Source organism: Symphodus melops (genome assembly GCF_947650265.1).
Source record: "Symphodus melops genome assembly, chromosome: 20".
Taxonomy (NCBI): Eukaryota; Metazoa; Chordata; class Actinopteri; order Labriformes; family Labridae; genus Symphodus; species Symphodus melops.
This window is the reverse complement of record NC_136710.1, coordinates 12080411-12098905: the sequence shown is the minus strand read 5'-3', so window position 1 is coordinate 12098905 and position 18495 is coordinate 12080411. Positions and strand designations below refer to the sequence as shown.

The 18495-nt window shown below is 39.8% G+C and overlaps 1 protein-coding gene across 1 annotated transcript; it reads left to right on the top strand.

The window, feature by feature from the left end:
• The first annotated feature begins 37 nt into the window (after nucleotides 1-37).
• On the top strand, nucleotides 38-2101 carry smim20 (small integral membrane protein 20). The gene is made up of 3 exons (XM_079370848.1): nucleotides 38-262; nucleotides 749-805; nucleotides 1968-2101. The coding sequence occupies exons 1-3, from the start codon at nucleotides 154-156 to the stop codon at nucleotides 2009-2011; spliced, it is 210 nt and encodes a 69-aa protein (XP_079226974.1). The 5' UTR covers nucleotides 38-153; the 3' UTR covers nucleotides 2012-2101.
• The last annotated feature ends 16394 nt before the right edge of the window (nucleotides 2102-18495 follow it).

Sequence of the window (18495 nt, the reverse complement as noted above, 5' to 3'; positions counted from 1 at the left end):
TTGGTTGACTACGGAAGCCCTGAAATGCCAAGCTAGCCTGACGCCGCTTTTGTGTACGCATGGGGGTTTAGGCGACCTTTAAACCGGAAGCTTTACATGTAAACACTGCTGGTTTGGAGGTGAGAGTGTTTCAGCTCTCAAATCAATTTAACAATGTCAAAAAATAAGAAAATAGCCTTGATATTCGGAGGGTTTGTTACGGCTATAGCCGCTGCGTTTTACCCGATATTTTTCTACCCTCTCACGCATAACGATGAATACAGTAAGTTACTTAATGTTTGTTTTACACAATGACACCATTTACAATGTCTCCCAACCCACTTATGTGTGTAACGATATTACATAGTTGTTTTGGGTAAAGGATCAACTCAATTCTGCTTCAATGTTGAAGCAAGGTCGTAGTTTAGCGTTCATCCACCTTTAGTTTAGTTAGCTAAATGAAAATGTTTGGGCTTTCTTTTTTACGACACACATTCATCTTTCCTCTTTCCAAATCCCATCAAGCATGTATCATGTATCATGTATCATGTACAGCAAAGACTAAGGAGCTGCCAGGACATAGTGTGCTGCCTCGTTTTAAATAAGGTTTTAGTTGTAGTTTCTGAACATAATCTGACTGACAGGTGCAGTCAGGACATCCGGTAGATGTGCAGACAAAAGTTTGTCCGATTTAAAATGACAAGCTTGGTCTTTATGTTGATTTTAAAAAAACTGCAATCCTCTGAATTTACTCTTCTGTCTTTGCTAGGAAAAGTCCAAAAGATAAACCGCACAGGAATCAACCAAGCAGATGTTCAACCTGTTGGTAAGAACACAAAGCAGATGTGTGGATAACAATGAAGGTTCTACTGGTGAAATAAATGAAGAAGAAAAAAACCCAATAGCACTTTTTTTAGTTGATGGTTTAGCACAGTATTACAAGCACAACATGTATGTTTATCACCAAGGTTTGGAGTACCAGCACACATTTGGTTGTCATTCTATGTAATTTGACACATAAAATACAGAGCATATATTATGTGAATGAAAGCTCAACATTCCCCAAATCTCACTGAGAGTGCTGAGTAAAGTAAAATTAGTGCTGAATAAAGTAAGATTGTACTGAATTGTACATCAAAGATGCAATGGAAGTCAAGGAATTATTAGGTGACTTGAAAGAAAACGAACAATGTGGATTTACTGGTTCTGGCTTCATCAATGTGAGAATGCATTGATTTTCTTTGTCAGTAAAAATAGTTTTAAAAACCAGAGCCTTTGGGCTTTTGTATTTTTGGTTGGTCAGTGCAAATAAGTGTTTTATTTTTTTTTCTAGAGGTCGTCAATGTTGTCTAATATTAGCACATTATAAAGCCACTCAACCAATTTAGGCTAATTCTATTGCAGATGTGCACCGATATTTGTAGATTTATTCTCCAGTCAAATAGCATTCCATTTAAGTTTCATTGTCCAAATGTTTCTCCTTCTGGCTGAAGAGCGATGAAGCTTGTTGTAATCCATATAGCAATCTTTTTTGCTGTGTCAGCCGGTGATGTGCAGCTACTTTCCACTTGTGTTTGAAAGATGCATTTGAGGGATCAATTGGTAGATGAATGAAACTTTTATTGGCCCTAAGGGGATTTGCCTTGCCCTGTGTATTTATCTAGAGATGGATACACATTCATAGAGCTATGAATGGAAGCTAAATCTAAGAAAAGAGTCGCCAAATACATCTGCATCAGATGTTTTTACTCCCCAATGTCGACATCGGTTCCCAAAAATCACATATTAGTCAGGCCCTATTTTTTCCCCTCACAGTTTTCTTTTTTAAAAAAAGAGCTTTTTCACAATATTTTAACTGTTATGAACCACATGATAAATTAATAAAGATTTTAAATATAACACTGCAGTACCTTAAAAGAGCAACAATGTTGGAGTATCATACTTGCTGCAATGTGTATATCATGTTGTTCTTTTATTTATTTCTACAGGTGTAAAGATGTGGTCAGATCCATTCAAACCTGCTGACAAATGACGACCAGTGACTGTTGACGCTTCACTGATTCCACAAAGGGAGGCTGATGAAGACTATGATGAGAGAATGCCGGTGCTTTGTGTGTGTGAGTGAAAGCTTGAATGTGTTTTTTGTTGATTTTTGTTTTGTGTGAAATGACTCCTTTTAAATCTGATAAATAAAAAATGAAAACTCTTGTGACTTAACCATGGCTCTTTAAATGACTCATATAAACTGTTTGGCTCGATTGGGTAATTTATTCTTATCTGAGAGAGAAAAGAAACCTGAGAAAAGTTTGATGGACTTTCTGCCACAAACTGCTGTTTGGTCTCTTTTGTCCACCAGGGGGAGCTCCTCACCTTTCTTTTCGGACAATAAGCCCTGACTGTGTTAGTTTTGTTTGTGCATTTTAGATATTTTGGAAAAACTTTAGTATTTCCAAAACCCTTCCTTTGGTATGCAGCCTGTGGGAAATTATAATAAAATACAGTGGTTTGTTTATCCATCCTATTCACAAGAATCTGTTTTGACATTTTATTTTGATTTAGCTGGTATGAGTCTTAAAAACGGTTCAGCAGATGAGGGACAATGTCCAGTAATGTGCGGTGTCCTCTTCCAAAATGGAAACAGTGGAGACGGAGTTATTCCAGGACACATCACTCTGTATTATCATCTCCTCGTCACAGACAGAGGCTTTAATTGTTGCCCGGCTCTTTAAATGGCATGTGACTTGCTGTGATTTGCCCATAGGCTGAATGGGACGGGGCAAAGCTCTACAACTCTTTTTAAAATTGACTCAATGTGATCCAGACTCCCCTTAGGAGTCCATGGGTGCTGTAAAAGCAGGGAATTCCAAAACTGTTTTTCCCCCTGTACTTTTGCGGTTTCCTGACATTGACCATGATCCTTTTGCAGAGTTTGGTCCATCAGAGTCCGTTTGGAGGAAAGATAGATTAAAAAAAGAGCTAAAGCACGTGTTTATTGTCCTTCAGAGATGGTGCATTTTATATGTTACCCTTAAACGTCACTGCCCCTGATCTTGCCTGTGCTTTTCAAACTTTTAGGAGCATTCGTGAGGCAAGCTGCCAACAAAACCAATTGCACGGGCCAGCAACGGCCACTCTCCTTCTCAACCCCCCAATCAACAATCCCCATTGTTTATGAGAGGTTGTTATTGTTGGGCCGCATTCAGAAACAAGAGAAAACTCAAGAGCCTGGCTGTGCTAGAGGGATCCAAAGTAAAGAGAGCAAAAGGGGTGAGGGGGGGGTGGTTGAAGGGGAGAAAAAAGAAAAAGAAAATTCCTCTCATTCCCTGCTGGTGTTTTCCAGATTCCTCAAGCTACGACTTCTCGGCAGTGTGAGTGAAGTAAGCAAACCAGAGGGGAAATTGAAGTGAACGAAGAGAGGAAGAGAAGCACATTCTTGAGGGGACGCGTCACCTACACACAGAATAGAAAGACACTCAATCTCTGTTTGTTTGCCTGGCAAGGAATGCAACAGGTTGTGCAGCATGGCCCTCCATTTTTATGTTTGAATCACTGTGACATCTAATTTTTAACACAGTTTTGCTCCTTACATCCCAAGCATTTACTGTCCTATGCTGTCTAGCCCCATTGACTGAAGCTAAATATGTAGATAGACAACCTTCACTATAAAACTTTCAACAGGGTCACATCGCTCTATTAACCAACATCAACTCAACAATGCCGCCCTTGCAGGACTTTTACGATCCAACCATTAACCTATCACACAAATCTCTTCACGCTATGAGACTTTTTTTTAGGAGAGTTCTGGCACATCATCAATCCAGGCGTGTGTTCAGGGTGCAAAGGTTGCTACCTTATTTCCATGGGAACAAGGGTTGACAGACAGGTCAAGGAGTTGAAGAATCAGCAGAACATTTGGGAAGGGGTGGGATGAGCAGGGCAAACGCCTATTCCCTAAAATGTCAGAGTGGTATATACAAACAAAACAACAAATAGAAAATAACTTTCAAAACTCTAAAGAGTCATCTTGATGACACATGCTGTAATTAAAGGCAGAACTGTGGCTTCATTTCTATTTAGAGATGTGTAACAGTGAAGGGCAACTCTTGTTCTTTTTCTGTTTCTAATTGTTTTTATGGGATAACATTTCATTACACATTAGCCTATTCATAATAAAACCTGACTAACTTTTTCGACTGACTTGTGCAGAGTGCATTCAAGGCAATCAATGCTGACAAAAACATATAATATCCAACAAAAATGACTCTAGCAGGTGGTAAAGGGCCCCATACGGACCACAGATCACCAGCTTGCTGCAATTCCCCACCTTTTCAAACCACTGACCTACTCTATCCACTGTCCTCTCTACAATAAAGGCAAAAAAACCCTCCCCACCTTTTATTAAAGGGACCCCAATTCTAAAATGTTCACGAAATATTGGAAAAAAAGAAAAGAAAAAAGAAGCCGAAATGCTATACAGGCATTAAATGTTACAAGATAGAAATAGTAAAATGATGTCACAGATAGTCAGACAGTTTATATCAAGGCATACTAAATTAATTTTGTTTCACAACCAATTCAAATCTCCCCACAGGGTCTTTAAAGTCCCATGGCACAATTGTTTCTGTGGTATCTTTTCTGTGTTTCACTCAATCAATCAATCAATCAACAGCTATAGTCTATACAGTTTATAAAGGCATTCTTGGTCGTAAAAATAAGAACATTGTATCACCTACCTCTGAAATTAGCAAACTTCAACTCATGCTAACAGAATTAGAAATGAAGCCTCTGTTAGCATGAGAGCACTTTTTTTTTTTTTTAAATATCAGACTTTAAAGAAGCAAAAGAAACAGGATATGATAACAATGATACAGAACCAGAAATCAGATCTTTATCTACACTACAACTGAATTCACCTGACTGAGGTGACTCAACTGCATGGCGAAGCTTCAAAAACAAGAGGGAGCATACCGCTGTTAAGCTGACTTCTTTCAACAAAAGATTTTCGTTTAATTTTACACCTAAACCTAACGAATGCTGACTCGAGTGACATTACTTCAGGCAATTGGTTACATGCTGCAAAGCTTACTTGAACCCTGTGGAGGCTTTGCATGTGTTTACACAGTGTGTTTGGATGCATCTGTAAATCAAAGGATTTAGAACATCCATATCTTCATTCTTCATCAGGATGATGCAGCATGTTAAGAGTTCATTGAGTGCAGCTTTGTAAAACGATGACTGCATTTCACCAAAGATGCAGCCAAAAAATGAAAAAATAAATAAATAAATCAAAGAATGTCACAGATTGTCTCATTAAAACAAATTCATCAATCATGTGCAAACACATCCACTTTGGTTTTCTCTGAAAAACAAGCAAAAGTCTACATTTTACGTCTCAAAAACACTGCTTAGCCATATAAAACAATGTAACAGAGTGTTGTCCACATTCTTGGGTCAGCATGCGCAAGGCTGTGGAAACAGATAGTGTAAGTCTGAAGCAATGTCCAGGAAAAAAGGCACTGAGTGTGTGTCATTCAGGAAAGAAAAAAGTTCATAAGAGGAACTCAGTATCCCCCAGAGCCTAAACTGTGGTTGTGGAACTTACTGGAACTCTAAACATCGTGTGTGTGCTGTTGTATTATGTTCATGTTTGCCTGAAGCAAAACCACAAATAGATAATTATGGTTTGTTTTAGGTTGCATCTCTGTTGCCCAGTCGTGAAGGTATTGCAGTTCATTGCTGTGGTGTGTCAGTTCTTAGTTAGAGCTGTGTGTATGCATATAGGAAGAATGCTAAACGGTAGATGATGTTTGGATGTATGTATGATGGTGTATATGTATGTTCCTTCTTGTTAGACATGATTTTCATATTTTATGAAGGATATAAGGATATATAAGGATTTAAGGATGTCATTGTTGGTATCTTAGTGGACCAATCAGGTCATCTCTTTAGGTCACTCCAAAATACCTTAATGACTAATGTATGGCTTGCCAAAAATAGATTTTGGCTTGGTCTGTTCCCTAATAATCTGTAATTCTATTCACACTTACATTATGGTATCCAGAGGGTCTCCAATGACCTCAGGGATCCCTGCTTTTATCAAGTGACACTTCCAACTAGTTTAGTTTATTGGATTATTTTGACGTTAAATATCTTAAGGTCGACTGCACCTTGTATTATTTTTCTAAAATGTTTTTTTTTTTTAAAGTCAAATGGATAACCATGACATTTGGTGAATAAATCATGAAACATTTTTTTTTTTCCATTCAGGATGAATTTTGATAAAATTGGTAATCCTTAACTTTCCATCTCTTTTTCTATTCCAAACCTACCTCCTTTAAAATATACCTGACCTTCTGTTTGTGCTCTTTAGCAAATTTAAGCATGCTAACATGCTGAACAAAGATTCCAAAAACGTTTGTTCTTTTTATTTCTGATGTCAGTACATGGTTAGTTAATGAGCTGCATGCTCACATGACGACCAAAAGTTCTCCTTCTAAAATCCAGCATGTTAAGTCTTTTGACCATGTTTGCATGCTGCTGTTAGCATTTAGCCCAACACATTGTTTTGTCTAATCACAACGCTACAGACCATCATTGCAAGACAAATAGCCTTGTTTGCTGCATTTTGCATTGATCACTAGGGAAGAAGACTGTAAATCACTGAGAACACATTGAAAAGATAAATTAATCAATCTTCTTTTTTGTTATTAGTTATTATCCGCACTTCTTTCACTGCCTTTTGTTCTAGAGAATTTCAGATTCACTGAAATCGTTTGTAACCCAACCACTGTTGGTTTATTTCATGTGATTTTTTTTCTTTCTTTTTAAAATAGACTCTTTTTTCTTGCCAAACTCAACATATCCTTTTCTCTCCTTGGCTGTTCAAGCAGCCAGTGGATATAATTAAACAACACCTCTGAATGAGGTGAGCAGGAAATTCTCAAATGTTTCTTACCATTGCCAAAGGACTGTTGATTGGCTGACGTCCACTTATGCATCAGTAGAGGAAAGTTTTAAGCAATTAGTTGGAGTTAAAGGTTGGAAAAAAGTCATTATTTTATCCATTTTGCATTTTTTAAATGAGGAGGAAAATCTTTGTTATGGACCGACCTCATCATTCTAACCATCTTTTCCCCTTTTTGTCCCATGTTCCACTGATTCTATGGAACCAAAACCACAATTACATCTACTGTTTAATTAACAGAGACCTACAAAACCATATACACATACACACAGACTGATTGAAATAATATTGTCAAAGTATCTAAACGCACGCCATTACACCACCACCGTCTGAGCCTCCGCCGTCAATCATTATATGGCAGGTTTCCGTTTCACAGTCCCATTATAACCTTAAAAATGTCTTATACGCACTAAAATAGCAGGGCGGCTGTTGATTTAGGCACGCTTACTGACAAAGAAGGCCAGAACTGTAAGCAATCATGCTGTCTTTCCAAACCTCTCAGAAAGGCTAAGAAAAGAGTGGAGCAGTAAGGGAGAGTGATTTACAAGGCACCTTACTACTTGACACGTCCATTTGTGAAAATACGTCTACGGCCTATCAAAGCTCTTGCTAACATTACAAAAGCATGGTAAGTTCTTTAAAAAAAGTTTCTTATACTCTGCAGGACCATTTTCATTCATATTTCCTGGCATGGGGCTTTATGTCTCTTAGTCTTAGGGACACAATCAAAATAAACACTTTAACCCCAAGCCAGCTTTAAACATTATACTATAGTGAACAATACAGAAGATATATAATTTCAGAGCGCTGTTAAACAGCAGGCAATGCAATAAAAGATTGATAAAAATGTGTAGTATTATGATCTAATAAGACATATGAGCTGTGTTTTAGTTGGACACAATGTACCACTGGGCTGTATGATTCACAGTGTTGAAAATAGCCACAATGCTCTGCTATTTTCATGAAACTAGATTAAGTGTATCCTATCATTAGTGGTTTATACACAGGGTAAGTTAATTCAATAAGTCAGACCTATATCATATGGCGTATCCACAGCTGTATATGAAGAAGTATTTTGATGAATATTTAGCATCCAAAAGTAGTGCGGGATGAGTCATGTTTGGTGTGCATTTCCACTTTAGTGTAAATGGGGTGTGGGTGAGCAGACACTGCGTGCCTCCGGGATCCTCGTGGGTTTTCATTAGGGCCTAGTGGATGACAAGTGAATATACGACTTGGCTCAAGCAGGGAATTCTGGGAAAGTCATGGAATTTTGGACGCCATGATGGAACACAGGCTGTCTGCTCTTGGCCCATTCACCACTTAAGAAAGAGGAGGGATCCTTCTGTGCAGTGTGTGTTATTGTGTGTTTTCTTGTGTTTTGTATGTGTGGGACCTCAGGACTTCCTAAGGGAGCTGACCCAGAACAATGACAGGTTTATAGCACAGCACCATGCAGCCAGGTTCACATGTGGCTAATATCAAATAGAGACAGGGATCATTCTGAGCACCAAAGCAGATTTGTCACAATTGAATTGTCCATTTTATTAGCAAGACATTTTTTTTTATTATTTCAACTGTATCTGTTCAATGCATTAACCCTTTTCACCTGTTCTAAAACCTTCAATGCTCTAAAAAAAAGAAGTGAAAAAAGTGCTTCAAGAACTCCATTGGATTTTCTTCTTTTAAAACTTACAGATAGATTAAAAGTATTATAGCTAGAGACAATATTATCACAAAAATGAAGACTTGGTGAGATATGAAAAGATAAATTAAACTGATAAGTTCATAAGGCAGTACTGGAGGAGAAAAAAATCCAATCATAAAAAGCAATGTTTCATTTGAACTCATTCTGACAGACTTTAGATGATTTAAAGCTTCACTGAATTACTTGAGGCTTGGTCTATAGACTTGTCTGTCACAAAAAAAGGAAACTTCCTTGTACTTGAGATTTAAGTCTTGTCTTAAGGCTTTGTATTGAAAGACAAATTAAGCTGACTTCCTCAAATGACGTGTGACTAGATGTAAACTTGTTTTAAATCTAGTGAGACTTGTTTGTTGAATCTTGCATGTACAAAGATTGAGACTTGACTTCTTTAAAATGGTTTGAGTAACTTGTAGTTTTTGACTTAAATTCTTTTGAAAGCACTTGAAACTTAAAGAAAGTTGGCACTTTTTGATCCAGTAGAAGTGGCCCTTCAGTACTAGCAATAAAGCAAAACAAAGCTGTTTGGCAACATCTTTGCCATACTAAGCCGCTACTCTTCCCCAGCAACACACTTCCAACACCCTCAACTTGAGTTTGTACGAAAGGAGTTAGCTTAAGAGGCGGAAAACATTTTTCTTGGATTAAGATGCCTTTGGCTTGCACTGTTGTGTTAGCAGGCTAATGTTAGCACACTTTAGTTGGCTCATAGCTTCACATTGCATATATGTGAAGCTATGAGCTCTCAGTCCTTGATTAAAACACATTTTATATGTGAGAGGAGTGGGTCGTCCCGTCCATGTAAACCTGATGTAAACACAGCCATTTGGACTTGCTCTTCTCACTCATCGTTGACAGTCATGACTCAGAGGATATACTTGATTTCTACTGTATTTATGTGTAAACTGTCTCGTTCTTCCTTTAACTTCAAACCTCATTACTTGATGTTGACTTGTTGTGCTCTTAAAATTTCTGAGACATGATAAGGACTAGTGTCATGAATGAATTGGTCTAGGACTGGAGACTTGCGATCACAACACTAAAAGTCTGATTACTCTCAAATCACTCACATGAGTTGTAATTGTACATAAACTTGTTCATTAGGATTTAAAGAGAGGGACTTGCTATTGTATTAATGTTGACTTGTGATTTGCCAATAAAAGCTGCGTTATATTGGCAGAGCCAAAAGCAGAGCGTGACTTGGAATTGAACTAAAATGACTCAAAAACAGTTCCTGCTTGCCTGGTTTTCACTGTCTCTGCCTCCAAGGGCAGCAACACAAGTTAAGGTTAAGACTGTGGAAATTAACCTTGGAAAGGAATCTTTTTCCACAACTGTTTCAGAACTTCATTATTTCCTACATTTGTTCGTCTTCACTGTACATGCAATTGCGGGTCAAAAATAAACCATGGTCGTATGCATAACCCTAAACCTAACCACAAGATTAAATAGCACCCATATGCACTGATGTCAGTAGGAAATTTGCAGAAACTATTGAGTTGCATTCATAAACCTCATCCTCATATAATACCCAAAGGGTCTGCTATTTAACGGCATCCACACACGAAATCCACCCCAAGATGAAAGCAAAATCATATCCCACCTGAGCTACCAAGATCTCTCCCTTTGGGCTACGAGCTTACATTGTGGTCTCTCTTTTTCCTGCTCTCCTTATCCAGCCATCCCTCCATTGCTGCACCATTCAGAAAAGAGAGAGCGCAAACCACATGTTTCAGCAGAGACATCCTAAATGGGCAGCATCCCAGACCAAAGTACCTCCAGCTCTCCTGCCCCCCTGGCATCACTTAGCTCTACCCTGTCATTAAGGACAGCGCTAGAGGATTTGTATTGGAACACTGCTTTTTGTTCGAGTAGGAAGGGTGCGGAGGGATAAAAAGACATGGAGAAAAGGGGGAATAGAAGAATGATGTCATGTCAGGTCGGCGCTGGAAGTGAGTCTGGACCTGTCGTGGCAGGAATACATTAACACAGCCACTATTTTACACTGACATTATGCTCTAATGCTGTGTTCTTGGTTTTAAGTCTTATATGGAGGAATATTAAGTAAATCATTGTGGAAATAAAAACCTTATTTTCATTTTCACCCCATTTATTAACCCATACACTGCTATTAAGTATGTGATATGATAAAAGAGATCTGGACTCTAAATCCCTTCCTCTTCTTATTTTAATAATTAACTTTTTACAGTAACAGTAATGTTAGTATCTGACCACTTCCTTGCTAATATAGCTGTTTTGGCTAGTTGCTAACATAATTTTTGTGTGATATGAAAGGCATACAATTCAAGCTAACAGTAATGTTAGCCAGCAAGTAGTTGAATGTACATAAGCCCTGGTCTTACATTACCATTTGCTGGGAATCTAGGCTTCTTTTATAATGTATGGTTGTTGTTGTTTTTTAAATAAAAAATGTTTTAGTATTCAACTACTTTATAGCCTAAATTAGCCAATGTGGTAGTATACTAACTAACACTTCCATGATAAGAAAGGCATAGCATAGATTCCAAGTGAACAAAGGGAACAATAAAGGATGTATAAAGGGTTAGGAAATTAAACGTGATGTTTGAACTTGTTAATGCTCGATGTCCCTCTGGATTTTCAATGTCTAAAGTATTTTTTAGGGCCGATCATTGAGAAGCAGTTAATAACATTTTGTCAGATACTTTGTTTATTCTTCTTAAGAGAATTACTTAATTTTAATATTAAAACAACAAATTAAGCTTCCAACATGCAGTATGATGGATGGTGAATAAAGTTGTCTTTCGGATGATGTTGCCTTAAGGTGTTGCTGCAAGAAAATCCATGTCGATGGATAGTGTGGAATAGGCTACTATGAAAAATAGCATGTAATTTGGAATATGTGTATCTGGATGAGTAAATATGTGTCTTTCTATGTTCTGGACTGTGGGTGCGTAATACTTGACTACATGTGGTTCAGAAAAGTACAGGCTGTTTAATGTAGCAAACTTAGTCTTTGTTTCAGTGTTTCTTTAGTGGGTGCATGGTTGAATGAATCATTTGGACAGAGGCTGAGGTATCAGAAAGAGCGGTTTGGCTTGGGGTTGAGGGGTGGAAGACAAGAGAGAAGGAAAACCAACATGTACTTGAGGTTTCTGGATTCCTAATGCATTCCACTGCACAGTGATGTCGGTCTCCGGCCTGTTACCTACAGTGTAGTGAGGAACATGTCAGATACACCACAGACAGCTAGGACTGAAAGTAAATATTGAAATGATCTCTGTTTTAATATAGCGTTGAGCTGAACTAGAGATGAAGCTTATTTATTTTTCTTGTTTTTGAGCAAAACTTACTTGAATTAATCCATCAATCCATTATTGATGCAGCTTTCCCTTTTTAGGGTCACAGGGGACTGGAGCCAATCCCATTTTTCATTGGGTGAGAGCTGAGGTACACCCTGAACACCAGTCAAACACAGGGCTGAAATATCGAGACAAACAATCAGCCGACAGGTAATTTAGAGTATCCAACTAGTCTAACAAATACGACTTTTGACTGTGGGAGGAGGTCTAAAGAAGCCAGAGAAAACCCACACATGCACACAGGGGGAGCCTGCAAACTAAATACAGAAAAACCCTGCCCGTCTGGGATTCCAACCACGAACCTTCTTGCAGTGAGGGAACAGCGCTCACCACTGCACCATTGTGTAATCTACTTGAAATATTAAATCACTCAAATAATGCTTCAAGTAAAATTATTGACGGTTGTAAACTTTATTGGGGTGGACTACACCAATATTGTTCATAATTTGTCAGCTCAACTCTAATTTTGAGATGGAAATAACCATTGAAATGTCAGTCACAAAAGTCATTGGCTCCTTTTGGTGCCAGCTGATCTGAGAGGATGAATGCAAAAAGACTATTGTTAAACATGTTTAAAGAAACTAATTCAAATCAGACTTGAGTCAAATCTGACATTAAAAGTTTACTTGAAAAAACTTTGCATCCTCTCCATGGCCTTATTATTATTATTATTATTATTATCATTATTATTATTATTATCATTATTATTATTTCGTCATTGCTTTTAAATACACAAACTTAAAGATGTAAAACCACAAAGCTTCCGAGAACCACAATATAAAACACAGTTCTTGAAGGATGATAAACCTAGTAAGATAATTGCTTGTACAAATTGCTATACTCATTCGTTATCAATTATTAACTTTTTTTTTACACTACATGTTATTTACCCCTGCAGTACAAGCTACATGTTTATGTTATTTCTTGAGTTACAAAGATGCATCGTTGGACTAATGCCATGATTGTAAGCGAGCAATTAGATCATCCATAAAGGGTCCATCTCTGAATGTTAGACGAGTGAACCACAACGAGAACTCCAACAATCGTTTGCATTTAATTTCAACCACATTTAACTTCTTCTTCCATGGTATTAGTATAGACACTTCATTTTTTTGCGCAGCAATTCCATAATACACACAGTTATGTACACTTTATTCATGAACACATTTGTTTGAAATGTGAAGTGAGAAGGAAATAGACTTCTTCTGCACTCCTGATGTTATTCCACATATTAATGCCATCTCTTATTGTCTTTTCCTCCAATAATATTTAGATGGAAGAGGACTGATAGGAGCCGAGTTCCAATAACAGAGATTAGGTGCCCTGGGGGTTGATTGTGCAGCACTTTTTGAGGAGCGAGGAGTCTGCCTAAGTAAACTCAGCTCAACACTGAGGAATTGCGCTCTGGAACGTGGTGGTGTAACCGGAGCGCAGGTTTGGGAATAGCCCAAGGGAACTGGGCTCAGTTTTCCAAAAGCCTCTATCTTCTCCTGCGATATGTAGTGTGATGTGAGGAGAACGGCTAAGTCAGGAAAACAAGTATTAGGAAATTCTATACTTCACTCACGCACAGACAAAGACATTCTTTCATTCTCTCTACTTTTCTGTCTCCCTTTGTCTTTCTTTCTTTCTTTCTTTCTTTCTTTCTTTCTTTCTTTCTTTCTTTCTTTCTTTCTTTCTTTCTTTCTTTCTTTCTTTCAATGTCACTTTCTTGCTGAGTGTCTCTCTATTTTTCCTGCTCTCCTAAATGTCTATACCCTAGAAATAGGAGTGCAAGCAACAGCAGTTAGAGCAACAGGAAATTCAGCACTCTCTGCTGTAAAGGTCACAAGGATGGCCTTGTCTATTGGGATTTCAAACATCTTTGAAGGGAGGATCTTTCTTTCTTTCTGTTTTTTTTTTTTTTTTTTTTTTTGCTGATGTTCAGTCTTTTTTGGATCAGTCTTCCAGTTTGTGATTGTTGTAGTGTACAAGTCTAATTAGGTGCTAACTTATCTGAAAATTGCAATACAAGATTAAATGTTCCATCCATCCATCCAACCATTTTCTGCCGCTTATCCGGGGCCGGGTCGCGGGGGCAGCAGTCTAAGTAGAGACGCTCAGACTTCCCTCACCCCGGACACCTCCTCCAGCTCTTCCGGTGGGACCCTGAGGTGTTCCCAAGCCAGTCGAGAGAGCGTGTCCTGGGTCTACCCCGAGGCTTCCTCCCGGACGCCCCCTGGACGCCTCCCTAGGGAGGCGTCCAGGGGGCATCCGGACCAGATGCCCGAACCACCTCAACTGACTCCTCTCGATGTGAAGGAGTAGCTCTACTCCGAGCTCCTCCCTGGTGACCAAGCTCCTCACCCTATCTCTAAGGGTGCGCCCAGCCACCCTACGGAGGAAGCCCATTTCGGCCGCTTGTATCCGCGATCTCATTCTTTCGGTCATGACCCAAAGCTCATGACCATAGGTGAGGGTAGGAACGAAGATCGACCGGTAAATCGAGAGCTTCGCCTTTCGGCTTAGCTCCTTCTTCACCACGACGGACTGATACAACGACCGCATGACTGCAGACACCGCACCGATCCTTCTGTCGATTTCACATTCCATCTTCCCCCCACTCGTGAACAAGACCCCGAGATACTTGAACTCCTCCACCTGGGGCAAGGACTCCCCACCGACCCGAAGAGGGCAAACCACCTTTTTCCGGTCGAGAACCATGGCCTCAGATTTAGAGGTGCAGATCCTCATCCCAGCCGCCTTGCACTCGGTAGCAAACCGCCCCAGTGCACGCTGAAGGTCCGGGTTCGATGGAGCCAACAAGACCACATCATCTGCAAAAAGCAGAGACTAGATCCTGTGGTCCCTGAACCGGACTGCCTCCGGCCCCTGGCTGCATCTAGAAATTCTGTCCATAAAAGTAATGAACAGAGCTGGTGACAAAGGGCAGCCCTGCCGGAGGCCAACGCGCACCGGGAACAGGTCCGACTTCCTGCCGGCAATGCAAACCAGACTCCTGCTCTGGTCATACAAGGACCGGACCGCCATTTAGCAAAGGGCCCCGAACCCCATACTCTCGGAGCAACCCCCACAGGGCGCCACGAGGGACACGGTCGAATGCCTTCTCCAGATCCACAAAGCACATGTGGACTGGTTGGGCGAACTCCCATGAACCCTCGAGCACCCGCTGGAGAGTGTAGAGCTGGTCCAGTGTTCCGTGGCCAGGACGAAAACCTCATTGTTCCTCTTGGATCCGAGGTTCGACTAATGGCTGGATCCTCCACTCCAGTACCCGGGAGTGTGATTCCCCAGTGGTTGGACCCTCCGGTCCCCCTTCTTGAAAAGAGGGACCACCACCCCGGTCTGCCAGTCCAGAGGCACTGTCCCCGACCTCCACGCGATGTTACAAATGTTTTCATGCTTAATTATTTTTGCCTTTGAAAGTCGCATTCAGCAAATATGAAACTGACAACTATTGGCAGAGTGAATAGTTAGTCTCCTGAAATAATTACCGATTGATTTATGTGTCAGCGTGTCAAATAAAATATGTAAGAACTGAATCAAACAAATATTCCATGTAATATGTATTTTGCACTTGGCGTTACAAAGCAGATTGATGAGGGTGTAATTTGGGGTGCAGCAAGTATAAAACAAATGATAAGAGACGGGGAGACGATCATCTGATTGGGAGATAGAATCAAACTAATGCATCATAGGATTGCTAAGAAAACAGCAAACCATTTTCAAAATGGAAACATGGACACATACTCACAAGAAGACTTTAAGGATTGTATCAACTGTCATGGATTTACTATAGAATGTCTATGAAAAGACATTTGTTGTTTCTATCCTTGCCTGTCTTATCTTCTTCTCTGATGTATGTCTCTTCAAATAAAAGCATCTCCTAAGTGAATTGAAGTTGAAGGCCTGCCTGCATTAAAATCCTGAAACATAGACAATCAGAATGGAGCTACCACAACAACAGCTTTCTTCTTACCCTTTAAAAAAGTAGGCTACATCTTATTTCAGCAGCTTTTCCAAAGATATTAAATACAATAAACAATACAATGTCTTATACTGAGAATCAATCATTTGAAAATCCAAGAGGTTTCTGAGCAGTGTGGAGAGATGATAATAGCAGAAAAATAAAATTTAACAGACACAATTGCAATATCCACAGAATGTACAGGGATTGGCTGAATTAGCTGTTAAAATTACAATACAGTATGTCTACACCCTCAACGCACTTCTTTCATTTTTCTATTGCTATCTCTCTGCTTCTCACACATATCTTGCACTCCCCCATTCTTATCCACTTTCCAGTCTGGTCCTCCCACCCCTCTGCCTTTTTCCACAGCGTTTCATTTCCTTTTTCTATCTTCCCCCCTACTGTTGACCTCCCCCCATCTCTTTCGATATTTAAACCCTTTCTGCACCTCCTACAACAAACAACACAGCCATCTTGTTGTCTAATTTTCTGCCTTTACCTTATTTTCCTTATTCTCTCTGCCTTACTTGTCATTCTGTTCACCTCATTATTAGCCTCTCTCTCTCTCTCTCTCTTTCTCTCAGTCTCTCTCTCTCTCTCTCTCTCTCTCTCTCTCTCTCTCTCTCTCTCCTGCCCCACACACATACACCTTATCCAACTCTTCCCTTGCTTCTCCTCATCCTCTCCCCTTTCTTTTTCCAGCTCTTACTGTGTACTCGGTGTGTCTGCAGGGGCAACGAGTGGTCAGGTCTGCCTCCGGGCATTGACAGAACACAGGACTGCCTCTGGGTGTCTGTGTGTGTGTGTGTGTATATGTGCATGTGTGTGGGTGCATACGTTTATGTGTATGCGTATGTGTTTGGTTGCCTGGCACAGTGCCCAGACCCACCTCGTGTGGCGAAACTCACTTCTTTTTTACTTTTTAGCAGTCTGGACTACTGCCCAGAATGACCCTTGTTCAGACACATGCACACACATACTCAGACCCACAGAGCAGGAAAAAAAATCCTCTCGTCTTTATCTCAGTCAGTTCTAGTACATGCATTTAAATGTGTCCATATTTGCCTCCTCCTACATTTTGCATTTGTGTGTTTGTGTTAAAGAGTTTCCTTGGCAGTCGATGTACCCAGTGTGTACACTCAATAGGCCTGATTTCCAGCAAATCTTATTCCACAAATAGTTGTGTATATGATTTAATTTAGGATGTTTGCGTTAGATCAAAACTAACAAACAAAAAAGGGTACACGTTTTTGGTTCTATAGTACAATGAAGGAAAATTCCACAGTTCCAGGAGTTAGTTTCTAACTAAGGCCAGACTCAGACTAAAGTTTTCATGATATGAGATAATTTGCATCATGCACATAGGAAAACATTTTCTGTTGTTCTTCCAATTAATCTTTAATAAGATTGGCACATCATTCATACAGGACAATATTAAGACAACCATGTGTGCTCGAAGAATTGATGTACCACTTCACCTGATTTCATATGAATTCAAAGAGGAGAAGTACACAAAACTAAGACTGATGCTTTACAATGAGTAAAAATCAGAACAAGACTAACAGAGCCTACGATCTGGCAGAGTGGTGGAGTTGAAGCCCGGTATTTGGAGAAGATGATTAGCAGATGCGGCCCAACTCCTACACACCTGATCCCACTCCTGCAATCAAGAACACACACACCCTGCAAACCAGGATTAAACAGAGGTCATAACACTAGAGCGTTTTTCTAGTCTTCTGACTGCAGGTCACTCCTTCCCATTCACACACTGATAAAAGAGGCTGCTACCTAAAGTTACCAGTAGTAACTAATCCCATTCATTCATGTTCATACGCCCCCGAAAAAGCAGCAGTACTTTGGGGATAATGCTGTTTGCTACCTCTCCAGTCAATGTTTGTGCTTGTGCCGTGGTCCGTCTTCAGAGCGTGCCAGCAGCAGCACTACGCTCCACTGCAGTTTCAAATATGCTGCAAATGATGTCTAATTTCAACGCCATGCTCAAATCAGCTCTGAGAGCCAGTGTCCTTTCCATTTGCCATCCCTGTAAGACACATATCACTCTTGAGATTAGTGCAATGGCAGATATAACCAAACTCGTCTTGGTGTTAACATTGCAAATTATACTTTTTACATGCTTACACATACTTACACAGTGGCTCTCCCACTATGTTGACTAGCAGAGTAAATGGACTATGGCGGTCGCCTCGTTTTCATATGGTTGAAGATGTTTTTGACAGGATTATACATTCAAACGTAGGAAAAACTCAATTAAAAATGATGACTAGGCCTCAGTATCAGCATATTTGGTCACTGCACTCGCCACGCCTTCAGCTGAAAAAAATTAAATTTTTGGAACAGAGCTGCACTAAGCAATTACGCTCCTCCCTCACCGACCAATAAAAATCAAGAAGAGGCAGGCTTCTGATATCAATTTCTTAAACCACAATGGCTGAGCATAAACTTTTTAAGCGTACGTTATTTTCACATTTTCTAGGTGATATTCCCTTGAAAATAAAAAATAAAATGTTAAGCACAG

What these genes read in the sequence shown, in the direction of transcription:
- smim20 (XM_079370848.1), top strand. Translation starts at nt 154, where the DNA reads ATGTCAAAAAATAAGAAAATAGCCTTGATATTCGGAGGGTTTGTTACG. An exon ending in CACGCATAACGATGAATACA is followed by an intron (nt 263 to 748) that starts GTAAGTTACTTA and finishes TGTCTTTGCTAG; the next exon opens with GAAAAGTCCAAAAGATAAAC. An exon ending in AGCAGATGTTCAACCTGTTG is followed by an intron (nt 806 to 1,967) that starts GTAAGAACACAA and finishes TTATTTCTACAG; the next exon opens with GTGTAAAGATGTGGTCAGAT.